Consider the following 16,860-nt stretch of genomic DNA (forward strand, 5'->3'; position numbering starts at 1 on the left):
AGCTTTGTAGGCAAACCTAGTCATTCCACAGTTGTCTGTTGTCTCTTGTTTCGAAAGGAGCATTAATGTTGTGAACAGGAGGTCTGTATTACTAGCTCAGTCAACATGCAGAAATAAAACTTAAGAAATGTTGATGGAACATTTGACTCACAGGAAGCAAGTAAAAGTGAAACCTTTGTGACTCAGCTACAGCTAAATCAGTTACTTGTTCTTGCTCTGGGTTTATTTTCACAGTTTTTTTTTCAGCTGAGTGACATTCATCTACTGGAAGTACAGTTGATGAAACTGTCTTATCAGACCAAGGTTTATCAGGTGTAAAGATTCTTATACATCACAGCCTGACTGTATTAAAAATGTTTAAAGGAGAAAAGACCTGTGAAATCTCTTCACTATGATAAGCAGAATCTGAGCAAATGGGTTTGTATCCAAAGTTGCTCAATTTACAGACTCTTGAGTCTTTCAGATTACTTTCACCATGGCCATGTACGGTGTTAATAATCTTGGAAGTTAAGATGACTCTAATTTAATTACAAAGAAAAAATTACAGTGAAGGAACTCCAATGTGTCTTCAGTTGTGTAAGGCTGAATACTGATGGTCCTGCATTCTTGGACCTACTTTTCCAATATTTATTTTGAAACGTTAGCAATATCAAAGGCTGTTTCTAAAGTAAAATTCAACATAATCACTTTAAACAATTTTTATGCCCTGGCTCAGAAAATTATTGTCTATGTGAAATGGAGTATAAATACTGGCTTAAGTAGACCAAAGTAAGAGCGGACTTCCAAGATAAATTGAGAAATCAGTAGATTAGATGGATCAATATGTCAAAAAATGAACCTTTGGGTATGTGTGTATTGATTTTTGACTGGACTTTGACAAAACCAGATGAAAGTACTGTCTACCTGAGAATGAAGAGTCTTGTGATTGGGTCAATAATGCTACTGCATGTCCATATTTCTGCCCAAATTTATAGCAGAAGCACCTCAGTCTCTCACAATCCAAGGTGGTATCAAGCTTGCAGGAGCACAGGGAGAGTCACCCTTTCCAGTCCAGTGAACACTGGCTGACAGCAGTAAGAATAAATCCCAAGAGGAATTTCTCTCCAAAATGGCCTTCAACCGGCAGAGAGAGCTCCCTGACTATGCTATAATCAGTAACAAAGCCACCTGGCTCCAGGGATCCTGTGCAAACTGTGGTGCCTCTATGTGTCTGTATGTGTGTGTTCTTGTGGCATTGCTTTTCAAAAGTGCCTCTTGCTAGATGATTGGGGAAGCAGTTCAGGAGCAAATAGGACTACCTTTTTGTCTTGTGTGTGCGTTTGTAGGTGCAAATTGCTATTTGCACATAAGGCTAGCTGTTAGAGAGGACCTGGGGAGGGTTGTGCAAGGATGACCCTGTTCGGTGCCTAGCTAGTAACAAGAAATGATGTGTGTTTAGTTCCTAGTTTCTTTTAAAACAACCTCCTAAAGCTACTCCCCACCTCACCCTCATCGTATGATGTGGCCAAGTGCCAGGGTGCTGCGGCAGGCATGCCTGCAGGGGTGTGTTGGGCCTGGCTGGGTGCGTTCCAGTCGGCTCACAGCCCCGGGAACCGGTTTGTCGGGGCCAGCACAGGGCACCTCCTTCGGCGCCCAGCCTGGGCCCCTTCCTTTGTAAGAGGAGGAAGAGGAGCCGAGGACAGCGATGAAGGGGCTGAGCCGCCTGCTCCACACCAAGGAGGATGCCATGCAGGGAGCTGTGGCAACCAGTCATGATGGCCGTGAGTGTGTGGGGGTCGGAGGCGAGGCAACCCAGCGGGCAGTGCTGGCCTTGAGCCCCTCATTGCGGGAGCCCTGGAGGCAGCGTGTCAGGGACCCTCAGGGCTGCTGGGACCTTGGGGCCCACCTGAACCCCCTTTTTGCCTTGACCAGAGAAACAAAATGAGCGGTGGGGGGTAAAACAGAGGAAGTTGAACATGAGCTGCTTTATACGTAGTAAAACATGTCAGCGAGGACTTGTGTAAGTGAGATCGGGAGCTAGAGTTTGGTGTGTCTGTCTTCCAAGGGTCCTGCAAATTGCCCAGCGCCCTGCTTTAACTTCACCCCTGAACCTGTCCGAGGGAGTTTGCTGGCATTAGTCACAACCTTGGGGCTGAGCCCTTGCCAGCAGTTTCACAGCCGATCCGGGCCCCCGTTTTTTGGGGCACACAGAAATGGGAGGACCTTCTGACCTCCTTGCACTCAGCGGCACAGCTCCCAGTGACGAGGTTTCCACCTTTCATCCCCCACTGGTTTGTGAAAGAATGGCCTGCTCTGGTGTGGGCTGAAGTTAGTGAAAACGGGTTATTTGTGGAAACTGAGCAGTGATTGTTAAACCCTGCTGGGGCCCTGTCCTGTGATCGCAGCATGACAGCCAGAAGCCCTTCTCCTGGGCCGTGCTTCCTGCTTCCAGGCTGGCAAAGAGGGCAGATAAAGAAAAGAAATGAATAAAATACCACTGTTGGACTCAATAGGTAGTTTTCCCCATGACTTCTTTGAATTGGAAAATGATTACTTTAGAAAAAGATTCTCGTGACTTAACAAAATACCTACTTTGCCCTAGTCATTTTATTTCTGGTAACAAACAAGAAAACGTAGAGAAAACATTGAAAATGTTACCAAACCATTAAATGTATTATTTAATTTTTAGAAACAATACACTAAAAATATTTTTTGTTGTCATTTGAATTTTAATATTGTTATTATTTTTGTATTTTACCTCCTTGGAACTCTTCAGCTCATTCAAATTCCTGGACTTTCTCCATGTGCTTTTTGAGACAATGGCAGATTTCATCTTGCGGATACCACAACAGGAAATTAAAAATGGGAGGGAGGAGGTGAAAAGATTTCCATTGTCTATGAGTACAAAAAACTCTCGTACATTTTTACTTCATTAATAAGATATAAATATAAGGAAAGAAAAATTGAAGGTACTTCAAAGCTTGAGTTTCTCTTGAGGAAGACTTTCTGTTTTCAGGTGAACAAAGCGATTTACTTTTCTGCAACTTTTTACTTCCTTGCCCTTCCAAGACAGCAGAAATGTTGGAATGTTCAATACAGTGCCGACAGGGCTCTCTACAATGAAAATCAACTGATAAAATTACTACTTTAGTTAGCTCAAAAGAAAAATTGAATATAACTATTTTAAAGTTACAAGTATAATTATGTAGTTATGGTATAACCTGTAGGGCAATAAGCCAGAAGTTTTGTATGAAGCCAAAGAAAATAACCTCCCCAAAAGACTGACAGCCACAAATAGATAATCAATTGCTAGTGTTACTGGAAAATAGAGTAATTGCTAATAATGCAAGGGGTGCCAAATCCTGGAGCCCCTAACTTGGATAGAAAGCTGCCATAAATCTGTAGTCTGACAGCTCTATGCTCCTGGAATTTCATGCATGAACAAATAATTTTGTGAAAGCAGCAAAAGGTTGTGCAGAAAGTCACTGCTGTAGTGTGCCTGGTTTCCCATTGTTCTTAACTCCTGAATTATGAGGTATTAAGAAGCATCAAGCCCAGAACAAAAGGTCGTCTTTTTAACAGCATACAGCCAATTCATGACTTCTGGACAGAAGAGAAAAGATCAGTTATTAATTCTTTGTCAGAACTACAGCAAAACTGTCCTTGCTGATGCAGATACAGTGAAGAAACATGATTTTCTCTTGTTTCTTGAAGGCAGTGCGACTAAACTGTTGGAATTTTTCCTGAATGTCCTGAGATGCAACAGCATTTATTTTTGCATCCTCACGTAAGATACATGAACATTCATCAGCAGTCAGTAAGAATAAATGTGGCCTAACTGTAACTAATTGCAGCTAATTGATGCCCTACGTTTTGATTCCATGCTTGCCACAAATTTGCCTTGAGCAAGAGTGACCATTTGTTTACCTGTGTTTGAAATCAAGGTAGTTTAAAGCTCTGCAGGATGCTTCTCTAAGGTAAAGACTACAGAAACTACGAGTGTGGCATTTATTCTGCAAAGATCCCTGTTTATGATGCTGATTTTTCTGTCAGCCACACTCTTTGTCACAGATGCCAGGCTTGCATTTTTATTTGCAACTCTTTTTTTTTTTTTTTTTTTTTACCCTCATGTTGTGAAACAAGCAGGTAACATTCTGTGATTTCCAGCGAATTCTGGGATGATGTTTCTGTTTGTTGTTTGAGGTGCTTGGATAATGTCATAGGAAAACTGGAAACAGCTTTGCAAGTGTCCAGTTTAATTTCTAGCTTGTTTTGTACAGTACAATTGTGATTATTCACACTGAGATTATAACCATGGATACCATGTAAAATGCAATTAAATGAGTGCCATACTGATTTTCCTTAGTATGGTCTGCAGTCATACTGCCTCAAGCTAAGTTAATGAACTTAGACATAATGCAGTAGGATGAACTTGCATGAGAGGCTTCTAAGGCACAGATGATTGCTGCAGTTTCTAGTTCAACAGAGGGTGCTGTCTTCTTTGGTGGTATCATTGGACAAGTGGCTTTCAGGCCAAAATATTCTAGACAGAAGATAGCCAAGTGATTAACTTTTCAAGTGTGATATGCTAGAAAATTAAAAATACCTACTAACATTTTTGCAACTGATTTAACTACTACACTGATTTCTTCTAAGTGATTAATTAGATATTAAGGTACAAACATGAGAAATACTCTGACTTCTCAGTTAGCTAAACCAGTTATCAGACACTGGAATTCTGTTTTCCAAAGTTACTGAACATTGGGTGTCTCAATATGTGCTGCAGCTACTTTCGTTGACCAAACAGATGTTCATTTTGGGGTTGAGACATTAAAGTAAGGTCCCAATGTAATAGTAAATTCCACATTGTGGCCCAATTTTGAGTTCAAGTACACACCTTCCCTCCCCCCTCCCCCCGTAAGTAAAACTCCTAGTTTGTTTGGGTTTTTTTTCTCAGTTGGGTCATACCATTTGGTTACTGCTATACATTTTATTTATTTTGATGGTGTGCTTTGTTTTAAAACAGAGCAACTTTTCCAAGAATAGGACATAAATGCTGTGGTTTGTACTGTTCACTGCTATGCCTATAAAATACTTCAGGACCCATTTAGATGGCAAGAGCTTCATAAATAAACTCTTGTTCCTGTGAGCAGTGCAAATAACGGTAATCCATGCTGTGAAAAGTCTACTTGTATTTGCACTTGAAAGTTGAAACTGAAACATCAGGTAGATGTCTCTAGAGGAGAAAAATGTAATCCTGAAACACTTCTATGATAAGAGGCAAATGATTCTCATAACCTATGAAATCGGGACAAATAACAGAAAGTAAGAACATAATACCTTAAGTTGGTTATGGCTATTTTTTTAGTAATACAATTTTTTCATCATGTTTTTCCACAGTATTGCCAGATGAGAGAGAATTTCAATATGCTGCTAAAATGAACAATTTGGAAACTATGGAGAAGCTGTTTAAAAAGAATGTTAACATAAATGCTGTAGATACTGTGAGTATGAAGTGTCTGACAGATCGCTGATCTGAAATGTTAATCCTTGGGTTTGCATGGTGGAGTCCCAGCATGCTATCTCCGTCAACTGCAAGGTGGTGAGGCCACAGGAGCGCCTTCTAGGACCTGATTAAGAAATGTTTTACACATCCAGTGTGGACAGTAGGGTTTATGCAGCATAACTCACAGGTCTTTGCATTTAGCCACTAGTCTGTGCATCACACTAGGAGCTAAGGACTTCTGAATTGTTGTCTCTGCTCTAATATTTACTCTATGTTCTTGGGTGACTGATTTCTTGAGTCCCCCATCTTTCAGAGTGGGAGGACTTAACCTCACAGTCACTTTGAGAATTAATTTATTCTGATAGCATTACAAATTTCAAGTGTGAAGTGTTAACTGTTCCATTTGTATGAAACCACGGGAGCATTCTACCATGTCTTCTGGCTCCAAGCTGAGATCAGAGTTCAGATTTACCCTAGACAGATGAAAATGCGTTTCTTATGCTGACATCAACACTAAGCCTAAAATCTGAGGATTTATACTTCACAGGAACCAAATACAGTGCTGTGTTGCTTATGAGAGGTACTTCAACAGCAATGGAGCAGTCGTGATATTAATCTGGGAGTTGTGGAGAACAGTTTGCCTTCAGTGGCTACATATAATTCATTGACCCATGAACATCCAATGTTACTTAATCTTAGGTTCTGAAAAAACTTGCTTCCCTTGCCCATGTGCATTTTTCCCCACTGGAGAACTGAGGAGATAGTACAGGTGCATTCCTTGGTTTGTTTGTGAAAAGGAGAGGGAGACAAAAATTTCTTTTCAAGAAACTTCTCTTGAACAATGAGAGTGTTCCCATCAATTATATAGTACTCCAAAAAGTCACTTGAAAAATGGTTCTTGCTCCCTTATTGCTTTCCAGAATTCAGCACATTAAACTAAATACTTTTCCAGTCCAGTAGTTGGAATCTTTACTCTGTCATCCTTAAATCAGGTCTATAGCGTAAGAGGTTTACTACTATAGCTATGTGGGTGTTGTGCATTGATTGATTCTCCTAGTAGGGATGTAGCTTATACTGGCAAAACCATTCTTTTGTTCATGTTGATCATTCCTGCCCCTGTTCTCCCAAGCCAAATAATAGGCTGCCAAAAGGTGAGTTTTGTTGACAGAACTATTTCTGTGCAAGGGGCTTTCTCTGGCATAAATGCATGTCATAAATCCCACCTTTTTATGCTTTTAACACATATAGCTGTAAATTTAAACTTATACATGGATAAGACAGCTGATCTGCATAGAAGTGTAAGAGAACAAATCCAAACCGACTTTTAAAGTTAATTAGTTAAATCACTTATACATCTGTGAATGGAAACTCTCAGTGAATTATGTTAAACCCAGTTATGTTTATTTTAACTGGAAGCGAAACCCTCTCCACTAAAGTTTAATTCAATTTAACCAATCCATTTTACATTCACACCATTAATTTCTTTAATGAAAAATTAATCAAGTGTTCCTCATAAGTGTTGAGCTTATTCACCTGTGTAAAATTACTCACTATTTGCAAGGTGGAAGCTTTCATTTACATAGATAATGACTCAGTCTGGAAAGGTGACAAATACTGAGTGAGGGAGGAATCTTATCATACATTGCAGAGAGATAGTCAAAAGCAGGGAGGATACCAAAAAGCAAATCTAATTGTGTAAATCTAGCCCTCAGCTTTTCAAATATAATAAAACAGTAAACATGGATGCTTCTTGTACTGCATGCATCTCCTGTAGGCAGTATGTGATTACTTAATCCCACTTTAACATTTCGGTGAACTTCAATGAAGGGATGATGCTGTGCAGAGTAACTAAATCATTCTGGTTCTATAAGAAATCTTGAAGATCAATACCTAAATTCTATCCAAGGGAACAAAAACGCAGATAAAGACCAAGCATAGCTGTTGAAGGAGAAACATGCAAATGTATATATATTAACAAATACATTTGTCGATAATCAGAGAATTCAGACATCCTGATCAGCTGCACAAGGAAAAGAACTGTATTATGGACCTGACAACCAAAGCTTTGCTTATTTCAGCTGAAGCGCACTGCGTTCCATTTTGCTGTTGCAAGAAGTCATATATCAGTGGTGGATTTTCTTCTCCATCACAAAGCTAGACTTGATATGGCAGATCAGGTAAGCTGGCTTCTACATTTTGATTCATATGGTATAGCAAAACCTTAGGGGAAAAGTAAAAGCAGATATTTGCCTTATGCTCCCTGTTTTGCAAAGTTAAGTGCTTGCTGTAAATGCTTCAGTTTGTCTTAAGACTGCACGCATTTATATGAAAAAACTTCATTAGAGGAAAAAAACTGCCCAGAGCTTTGACTGTTGAATATCTGAGTGAGCACAAGGGTGGTTCAAGCCACCTGTGCAAATACGTTGTCTGTGGTAGTTGTGTGTTAATCATTGGCCACTTAATATGAAGGCAATCACTGAAAGTAAAAGTTAGCTCTGGGGATTGCTAGGAGCTCAGAAAGTAACTCCTTGTATTCTTTCCCTCCATTTTTATGTGAGTAGCTTAATGCAAAACTCTCAGCTACCCTACAGCCTCCAAGACATTAAGAGTTTAGCAGTGTATGGCTGATTTGGTTGGGACAGATGGTGATCCACAGTGCAAGATTTGATTCAGATGTTAAACCCAAATGTGTGGTATGTTACTAATAAACAGGCTAATCAAGCTAAGAGTTTTCCAGTGAACTGGGTGATGAAAATAGATGAATCACTTACCTTTTTTCCCCTGTTTGCTTCTTTCTCCTTATCTACCATATATGGCAGTGTTTAAGTTGTAAGTAAGACAAATTCCAGGTCATGGAGGCTGGAAGGAGAAAGCTGCCTTGTTTTCACATTGTGTTGTAATGAAAATAAGACTAGAGAGATCTGTCAGTTCCAGTTACCAGCAGCTCCTGGCTTGGGCATGTTCTTGCAGTGTAGGTAACATCTCCTTGTTAGTGCTGCTTGAGTTACTCTGAAATGTTCTCCCAAGCTGCCCTGTCAGTGAACAGCTCACATGCTGCTTTGAAGAAATACAGCTGTCTATCTGGACCCTATCACCTCCTAAGGAAAACTTGCACTTTTGTAGCCAACATTTCGCTTTTTTCTGGCAAGCTGAAAAACGTTGCCTGACTGAAGTACTCTAATAGCCTATGATATAAATGCTAATAGGGTAGTTCTGCAAGAAGTGGACAGTCTTTAAGTAGTAGTGCTCTCTATATCAACAGTTAAGGAATGGATCCCTGGATCTTTTACAGAGTACCACTGGGTATGGGGTTAATGTAATTTTATTCTGTAACTATTTTAAATTATTCTTTATGGCAAATTATTTTTCAGTGGCTATCTTCCAGATTTGTTGAGGCAATAAGCTGACTCAAAACATTTTATGGGTCCTTTAATTACCTGATAGGGTCCACTGAAGCTGGGTTGCAAATATAGACACACGCCCCTCCCCCCTGTTGGGGTTCTATTAAACACTCAGAATCTCATTCTAATCAAGGATTACCTTTTAATTATTAGCTGTCTTTAATTCTTAGATGTTGTTAATCATCTTTGTTGAAAGGCCATTGGAAACACTCCATGATAATTAGCTCACAGACTTAAATATTATGACATTACATATTGTATTTGACAGTGATTCATGTACTCTCTGGCAATCAGTTTGGCCTTGCAATTGGTAAGAAATAGAATGAAGATACCATGACTTTATTTCTTACTCCATTTCTATTTCTGGCATACTTTTTGTATTAATAAGCTTAAGGTCTTAAAATTCTTAACATTTCTCAGTACAAAAAGTAAGCTGATTAAAAACACACATTAGTGTTCTTAGCAGCAGATATGTGGTACTCCCACCTTTAGATTGGAGACTTGACATAACTCATGGACATAGTTAAGATGTTCATTAAGCAGCACATCTTTAAGAAACCAATAATACATTAACTGGTAAATAAACACACCGTTATCATTAGTAGTATTAATTCACAATTATATCACTCCAAGTTGCAGTGATTGAGTTACAATTCTATTGTTTATTATCAGTATTAGCACTGATACATAATTACATTACTGCAAAGAAATCTTACACTACTAAGCTGCAATTCTGTTGCTTGTCCTTCTGCACTTGATGTCAAGGTACAAGTTTATCCCTTCTTACCCACCCTACCATCCCGACTCTTTCAGACGTGGATCTGATGGAGAGTCCAGCAGGAGAGTCCAAGGCGGTCCCTTCCTATATCAGGGGGAGCTTAGGTCTGCAGGTCAACTTCACCACTGTCAGCAGGAGTCCACAATTACAAGATTGTGGACATCACAAGATCATTCTTTTTTTTTGTTCTCCAGCTGATCTTATAACCTATTTACATTTTTTTTTTTTTTCCTTTTCCTGAATCCACCTTTTTGCTACCCTAGTGCCTCCTTTTCTGCTCCCAGAATCCTCCATTTCAAACAGCCCATGCACAGAATTGTGCAGAATCACACAGACTGGCTGATGTGGGAACTTCTGGAGATGACCTAGTTACGCCTCTTGCTCAGTGCACAGCCTGTAAAAGCAGGTTGCTCAGAGCTATGTCCAGTTGGGTTTTGATTATCTTCTAGGATGAACACTCCGTAACCTCTCTGGGCAATTGATTCCAGTGTTTGATCATCCCTAGAGTTTATCTTATGTTTAAATGAATCTTTCTGTACTTCAATTTGTGCCAATTGCCTAAAAAAAAACAAACACCACCGAGAAGAATCTGGCTGCAACTTTTTTACTCCCTTCTATCAGGTATTTATACACAATGATACCCACCTCAGCCTTCTTTGGCTAAACAGTACCAGGTCTCTCAACCTCTTCTCATATGTCAGATGTCCCTTAATCATCTTTGTGGCCCTTTGTTGGACTCTGTGCAGCATATTCATGTCTCTCCTATACTGGGGAAGCCCAGAACTGGACACAGTACTGCAGGTGTGCCTCATGAGGGGAAGGATCACCTCCCTTGACCAGCTGGCAGTGCTCTCCCTAATGCAGCTCAGGATACCATTGGCCTTGTGTGCTGCAAGGGCACATTGCTGGTTCATGGTCAACTTAGTGTCCACCAGGACCCCAGGCCCTTCTCTGCCAAACTGCTTTCCAGGCACTTGGCCCCCAGTCAGTACTGGTGCCTGGGGTTGCTCCTCCCCAGGTACAGGACTTTGCATTTCCCCTTGTTCAGTTTCATGAGGTTCTTGTCAGCACATTTCTCCAGCCTACCGAGGTCCCTCTGGGTGGCAGCACACCAATCTGGTCCATCAGCCATTTCCCACAATTTAATATGATCTGTAGATTTGCTGTGGGTGTGCTCTGCCCCATCATTCAGGTCATTAACGAACATGTTAAACAGTACTGAACCCAAGATCAATGCCTAGTGTGCATTGCTAGTGACTGGTCTCCACCTGGACTTTGTGCTGCTGATCAGAACACTTTGGGCCTGGCAGTTCAGCAGTCTTTCAGTACACATTGGTATATCCGTTTGTCTGTGCTTGTACTTCATTGGTTTGTCTACAAGGCTGTCATGGGGGACAGTGTCAAAACTGTTTCGAAAGTTGAGATAAACATTCACATCTCTCCTCTCATGTACCAGGTTAGTCTTCTTATCGTATAAGGCTATCAGGTCTAGTTACTTTTTATCCTTGGTCATAGTTGCGAAGGTTTTTCAAGGCAGGCTTTTGAGCCACAGTCACAAATTTTGCCCAAGCCCAGCTCTTTTCTTGTAGCCTGCGCACCAGATGCATGTTCCATATTGACTTCCAGTGTTTTGCACTGCAATTTCTGCTTGCTGTGCCTAGTTTGGGTCTCCCCAGTACAAGAAAGACATTGATGAGCTGGAGCGAGTCCAGTGCAGAGCCCCTAGGATGCTTAGGACTGCAGCACATGGTGTATGAGGAGGTGCTGAGAGAGTTGGGTCTGCTCAGCCTTGGGAAGAGAATGGTAAGGGAGGTCCTTATGGCTGCCTGCAGCTACATAAGGGAAGAATATAGAAAAGGCAGAAACAGACTCTTCTCAGAGGTGCACAATGGTAGGACAAGGGGCAGCAGACACAAATTGCAACACAGGAGTCCCAGTTAGGTACAAGGAGAAAAGTATTCACTGTCAGAGTGGTCAAACACTGGAACAGATTTTCCACAGAGTTTGTGGAGTCTCAATCTTTAGGCTGCTCAAAACTTGACAGGAGAAGGTCCTGAGCAACATGATCCAGTGGGTCAGGCTTTGAGCAGGAGGCTGGAGAAGTGTGACTTCCAGAGGCCTCTTCCAGCCTGAACTGTTTTGTTATTCAGTGAATAGTTTGTGAGTAGTATCCCAAAGTCCCTGTCACAGCAAGCATCCTGCTGTCCAAAGTGTTATGCCAACATGGATAAAAACTGTTCCTGTTCTCCATTAGAGGTGGGAGTCAAACTATTTATTCCTCATTTACAAACTATGGAAGGGTTATAACTGCTAAGGAAGTGTCTTGTTCCCTCTTGCTTCCTTTAGATTCCTCTGACTCCATCTCTTAGATCAGGTGCTTTTAATGGTGGAGTACAAATGTCTTGTGTTTACACAGCACTTAGCATGGTGAACCATGATTTATGATGCTGCACCTGGACACACAAATTGAGGAAGATACATGGAAAAGCTAGAGATCTGTGGCCAAGACAGGAGACACTGTCTGGAAGTTCAGTATCTCTATTACTTTAGGCTCTGAGAAGTTAACAACAGGGGTTTTCTTCCTGTAAGAGAAGAACTTTTTAGAGAATTTGAGAGACAAAAAGAGAACCTTAAAAAGAGGGCTAACTGGAAAATTATGGTGACTGATGGAAATATAGTCATTATATATCATCACCTGAAATGTCATCCATTGCATGCAGTGCTAACGATCTACATGGTTTCTGGAGAGAGGGAATAATTTCCAGGTAGTATTTAATACTCCCATCTTAAAATGGGATCAGTCCTTCTCTGGAGATGCTAGACCTTTTGTCAAGAGGAGGGACAGCCTGAACATTTAGCTAGGTCTTGATGCGTGACATTTGGCTTAATTTAAGTGAGATGAATCCCACTCACACTGCCAGGTGTTAATACTGGTTTTCTAAAAGCTTGCAGAGCAGAACCCACTCATACACTGAATTACTCAAAAATATTTAAAGAAATTTGGTATGAGGCATTTTAGTGATAATTTTTGCCTTTATCATTTTATTTGAAGCATGGCCTGACAGTGATTCATCTTGCAGCTTGGACTGGAAATCTGGATATAATGCGAAAACTAGTTAAAGCAGGAGCTGATCAAAAGGCTAAGAATGAGGTTTGTTGCTGACTAATTTTTACCAACTCTAAACATGTTTATGTTGGAAAAAAATCAAACTTGTTCTTACGGAGTTGCTTATGGATTTTCAGGATGGAATGAATGTACTGCACTTTGCAGCTCAGAACAACAGCGTTAAAATAGTTGATTATTTTCTACAAGATCTTCATCTGAACGACTTGAACAAGCCTGATGGGGTACAGTATATTTCTTTCTGTTTATTTCTTCATGTTATGAGGCATCTGTTGTGGGCAAAACAATCTTGGCTTGGGGAATTTCAATGAATTTTTATTTAGTGCCAGTTATATAAACTTCTAATTACTGATTTGGGTATTGAGAAACAAGTAAGACAATCAGCCAGACAAGCACTTGGGGAAAACACCTTTCCTTCCTCTTTGCCTGTCCTAGCTGAACTCCAGACACCTCTCCTCCCCTGCTCCCCTTGCTTTTGCTGCCTGTGATGCTCAGTCCCATCAGTGAGGTCATGGGAGGCAGAAGAGGCTGGAGTCAGTCCACAGTGGTTTCCTAATTTTTCTGCTCTTTGTTTCTTACTCTTCTCCTCTGCTCCACCAGCAAGGGATCTTCCAGGGGCTGGAGTCACCCTGTGGGTGTACCTTCTCCTTGTGATTCCTCCCTTGCACCCGCTCATGTCTCCTCCTGTATATCCCCTTGTGCATCCTCCCTCTAGCAGTGACCACCCTTTCTTAAATATGTTTTCACAGAGGTATCATGCGCTCCTCTCCTGGGTTGAGTGCTGACATGTGCTGGGTCAGTTTTGTCTGTTGTGGAGCCAGCTGGAAATGGCTGTGACCCACACAGGGCAGCCTCTGACCTCCTGCCACACAGCTCACCACTGCAGCCACCTGCCCTTACCAAAACCTGCCTGTTACAGCCAACACAGGCATATTTTGCCAATGTAGAACATAAAACTATGTGCAGCCATCCTACAAAGGTATGCCAACTTTTCAACAGTGCCAGAGCCTTGTCCTCATCAGGTTTTCTGTGTTTTTATTTTTCCTTCCCACAATGTTGGGATCTTGCTTTGAAGGCTTACTTAGCTAAGTAGGCTATTTTATATTTACATGAGGAAAATTTATTCCTGTGGGATATGTCACCAAAAGAACAAAGCTCCCCTATCCTTTTTTTTTTTAAGTCATGAATTGTATTGACCCAATGGTGCAAAATTCTGAATTCTTTCTACACATGAGAAGGCTGACAAAACAGAGTTAAATTAACAAAACAAACCATTGCCTTGGGAAAGGAAGGGTGAAAAAGAATCTTCTTTATGTTGAGGTTATTTCATAATTATCTATTAGTTGATTGCATTTTTTTTTCTTAGACATTTAGCATAGGCCACCATCAGGTAGTGAGGCTGTCTAATTCATTGGCCTCACTATCTGATCAATGGTATGGTTTTATGTCAAGATAACTTTCTGCAGTTGAGTTGTAAACAGCTGGAAAAGTTTTTGTAACTTTAACCACCACCAAAAAAATGCCACAATGTACAGCACTAAATTCAGACCTCCTCGATGAAACTTCTGAGATATGGTTCTGGTCTCTGCTTGCAGAATTCAGATCAAATGTGTTACACCATGGAAATAAATCTTGCAACTTCTTTACTGCCTGTTTCTGAACATCCTCAGACTTTTAATGACACAGTTCTTTTGATAAATATTTGCATACTGAGAAGAATTAAGAATTAAATATTTTGAGCACATTTTCTACCTTGTTACCATTTCTGAACTGTTTTCAAATATTTTCTTCAGATGTATAATCTGAACATTTTCAAGATGTATAATCTGGGTTTTTTGCACTAAATATTGCATCTTTTTAAAAATTCTTACTCTTCTTGTGTGTATCTACTTTTTTGTTAACCTACTTAGTCATATGATATATAACTTTTTATGCAGAATACACATACACATATGCATGTTATATATCTAGTAACTGGAAGCAAAGTATTTTTAGTTTTTGTAACACTGTGTTTCTTTCCATAATTGTTTTTTAGAAAGGTAAAAAGCCATTTCTCCTGGCATCTGAAAAAGGCCATGTTGACATGATAAACAATTTGATTACTCTGAAGCTGTTTACATCTGAAAAAGATAAGGTAAAAGTTTCTTTTCCACAGAAGTACAACTAAAAACGTGCTTATGAAAGATTACTTTTTCAGTGTAGTTAGTACACAATCAAGTAATGTGAATAAGCTGTACAGATGTCACAGTGCTGGTAGTGATATATATTGAAACAACAAATATATAAGGATGATGATTTTTCAGTATTTAAGGGAAGACAGTGGGCCTTCTGGTCTTATTGCCAGGAGACTTTTCCATACACATTAATAATTAATGTAAAGTAAGACTAGCATATGCTGTCTGTTGGGAGAAGTGGGAAAGTCTGGTGATTAAGGTGTCAGCCTCAGTACTGGGACATCGTATTTCCCAGTTTTTCACTCTGCTTGGCTGTGTCTGTGTGTCACTGCTAAGTCCTACATAATTTTTCAAAGGTATTTAAATACTTCACGATGCAAATAAACACCTATGGGTATTTTTCAGAAGTGCCTTTACACTTTAATCTGATTCAGTTTGCTTTTGACACTGCATTTTAAGGTATCTAAATAATTTTCAAACTCTGCCCTTAAATTTCCTTGTTTGACTATTAGTGGAATGAGTAAGTTGGTATTTCTCTGCATCTGAGGCATTCCAAGGATAAATATATTAAAAATTGTGAAATGGTCAGATACTGCATTTATATAACCATGTAAGTAAGCACCCAGGAAATGATGCTGTCTTTTTTGGTATTCTGGCAATAGTTTAAAATCTGCAGTGCAACCCAGAGCTCTGCTGTGCTAAGCAGTTTATCAGTGGAGGTTAAAGGACAGTGTTGTCCCAGATATCTAGCAGGCTGAAGGTATAAACAGCAACAGTACGAGGTAAATGCTGTGATCCTACAGAGTAAGTAGGTAAGAAGGCAGGACAGAAACTTGTCTCCTGGGTCACTAAAAGCAATCACACTGGGATTTGAATACCACCCCACATCCCACCCACAACCCAATGCTGTGAAAGAAAACCTGTCTTGGACTCTCATTTCTCTGAGGGTTAGGATTCTTTTCCTGATTTCCAGCTTCAGTTTAGTTTTAGTCACTTTTATACTTTTTCTTTTCCCAGTATTGTCTTTTACCTCAAACCCTGCTGCTCTTCCTGAACTTGCTCCTTGTTCTTATTTACTTGCTGGTGTGGTTTTGGTTTTTTTTTTTCCTTCTTCATTAGCTAGTGAGAAATTGTGCTGATGCTGAAGGACATTGAAGATAGCAATGTTGGCATCAAAGCCATTACAAGTTTCTATATACTTACCTAGTATAGGTAGATTTGGCCATGGATTTGGCCATTAATCTTTAAATCAGTGATCTTGGGGGCCTGGTGTAGTACCCATCCTTTCAGGAACCAGTAGCAATGTTTTCTTCTTTCAGAATATGAGACAACCAACTAGACCAGCAAGGCTATGTCTGCATACATGCGAAAAGGCTCCTTTCAGATTAGTCTGAATCTTGGAACATGTTGTGTAGATCTGCCTCCTTTTCCTTGTATGTAAAAGACTAAAGGCTTTGTGTTGTTTTTACTTGATGTTTTGACTTTATTCCAGGTTTTAAAATATCTTATTTGACATTTTAATTTCAAGGAGGGAAACACAGCATTGCATCTAGCAGCCAGAAGTGGTCACAGTGGCGTTGTAGAAATTCTGCTTGAACAGTGGGAGGAAATAAATGACCTCAACCAGGTAAGGACACAGAAATTAATTGAAAGAGGTAAAGTCAGAGATTTGAAAAATCAACTAAAAAATAATACTTTGAAGGAATGAATGTTGCACTGAGTAGACTTCATTAGTTCTGCTGCTTTTCTACTACCTTTGCATCCTGTTTCATTGTCCCTCCTCCAATAAATTCAGCTTCATTAACTCCTTCAGTGTCTCTTCCTCTGTCCTCTGTTCCTCACACAATGGCCTCCCCTCCACCTTGCATACATTTGCATAACTAGTGGTACAAGGAAAC

At 40.1% G+C, this 16,860-nt stretch overlaps 1 protein-coding gene across 1 annotated transcript; it reads left to right on the top strand.

The window, feature by feature from the left end:
• Positions 1-1,684: 1,684 nt before the first annotated feature.
• Positions 1,685-16,589, top strand: LOC104168745 (ankyrin repeat and death domain-containing protein 1B-like; the record flags this gene model as incomplete). The annotated part of the gene is made up of 7 exons (XM_009709436.1): positions 1,685-1,760; positions 5,380-5,483; positions 7,564-7,662; positions 12,717-12,815; positions 12,908-13,012; positions 14,824-14,922; positions 16,491-16,589. Coding segments are annotated over exons 1-7 (681 nt in total), but the record flags the coding sequence as incomplete, so codon positions are not given.
• Between the last annotated feature and the right edge of the window lie 271 nt (positions 16,590-16,860).

This window comes from Cariama cristata, unplaced genomic scaffold (genome assembly GCF_000690535.1).
Source record: "Cariama cristata isolate BGI_N322 unplaced genomic scaffold, ASM69053v1 scaffold13331, whole genome shotgun sequence".
NCBI classification, from domain to species: Eukaryota; Metazoa; Chordata; class Aves; order Cariamiformes; family Cariamidae; genus Cariama; species Cariama cristata.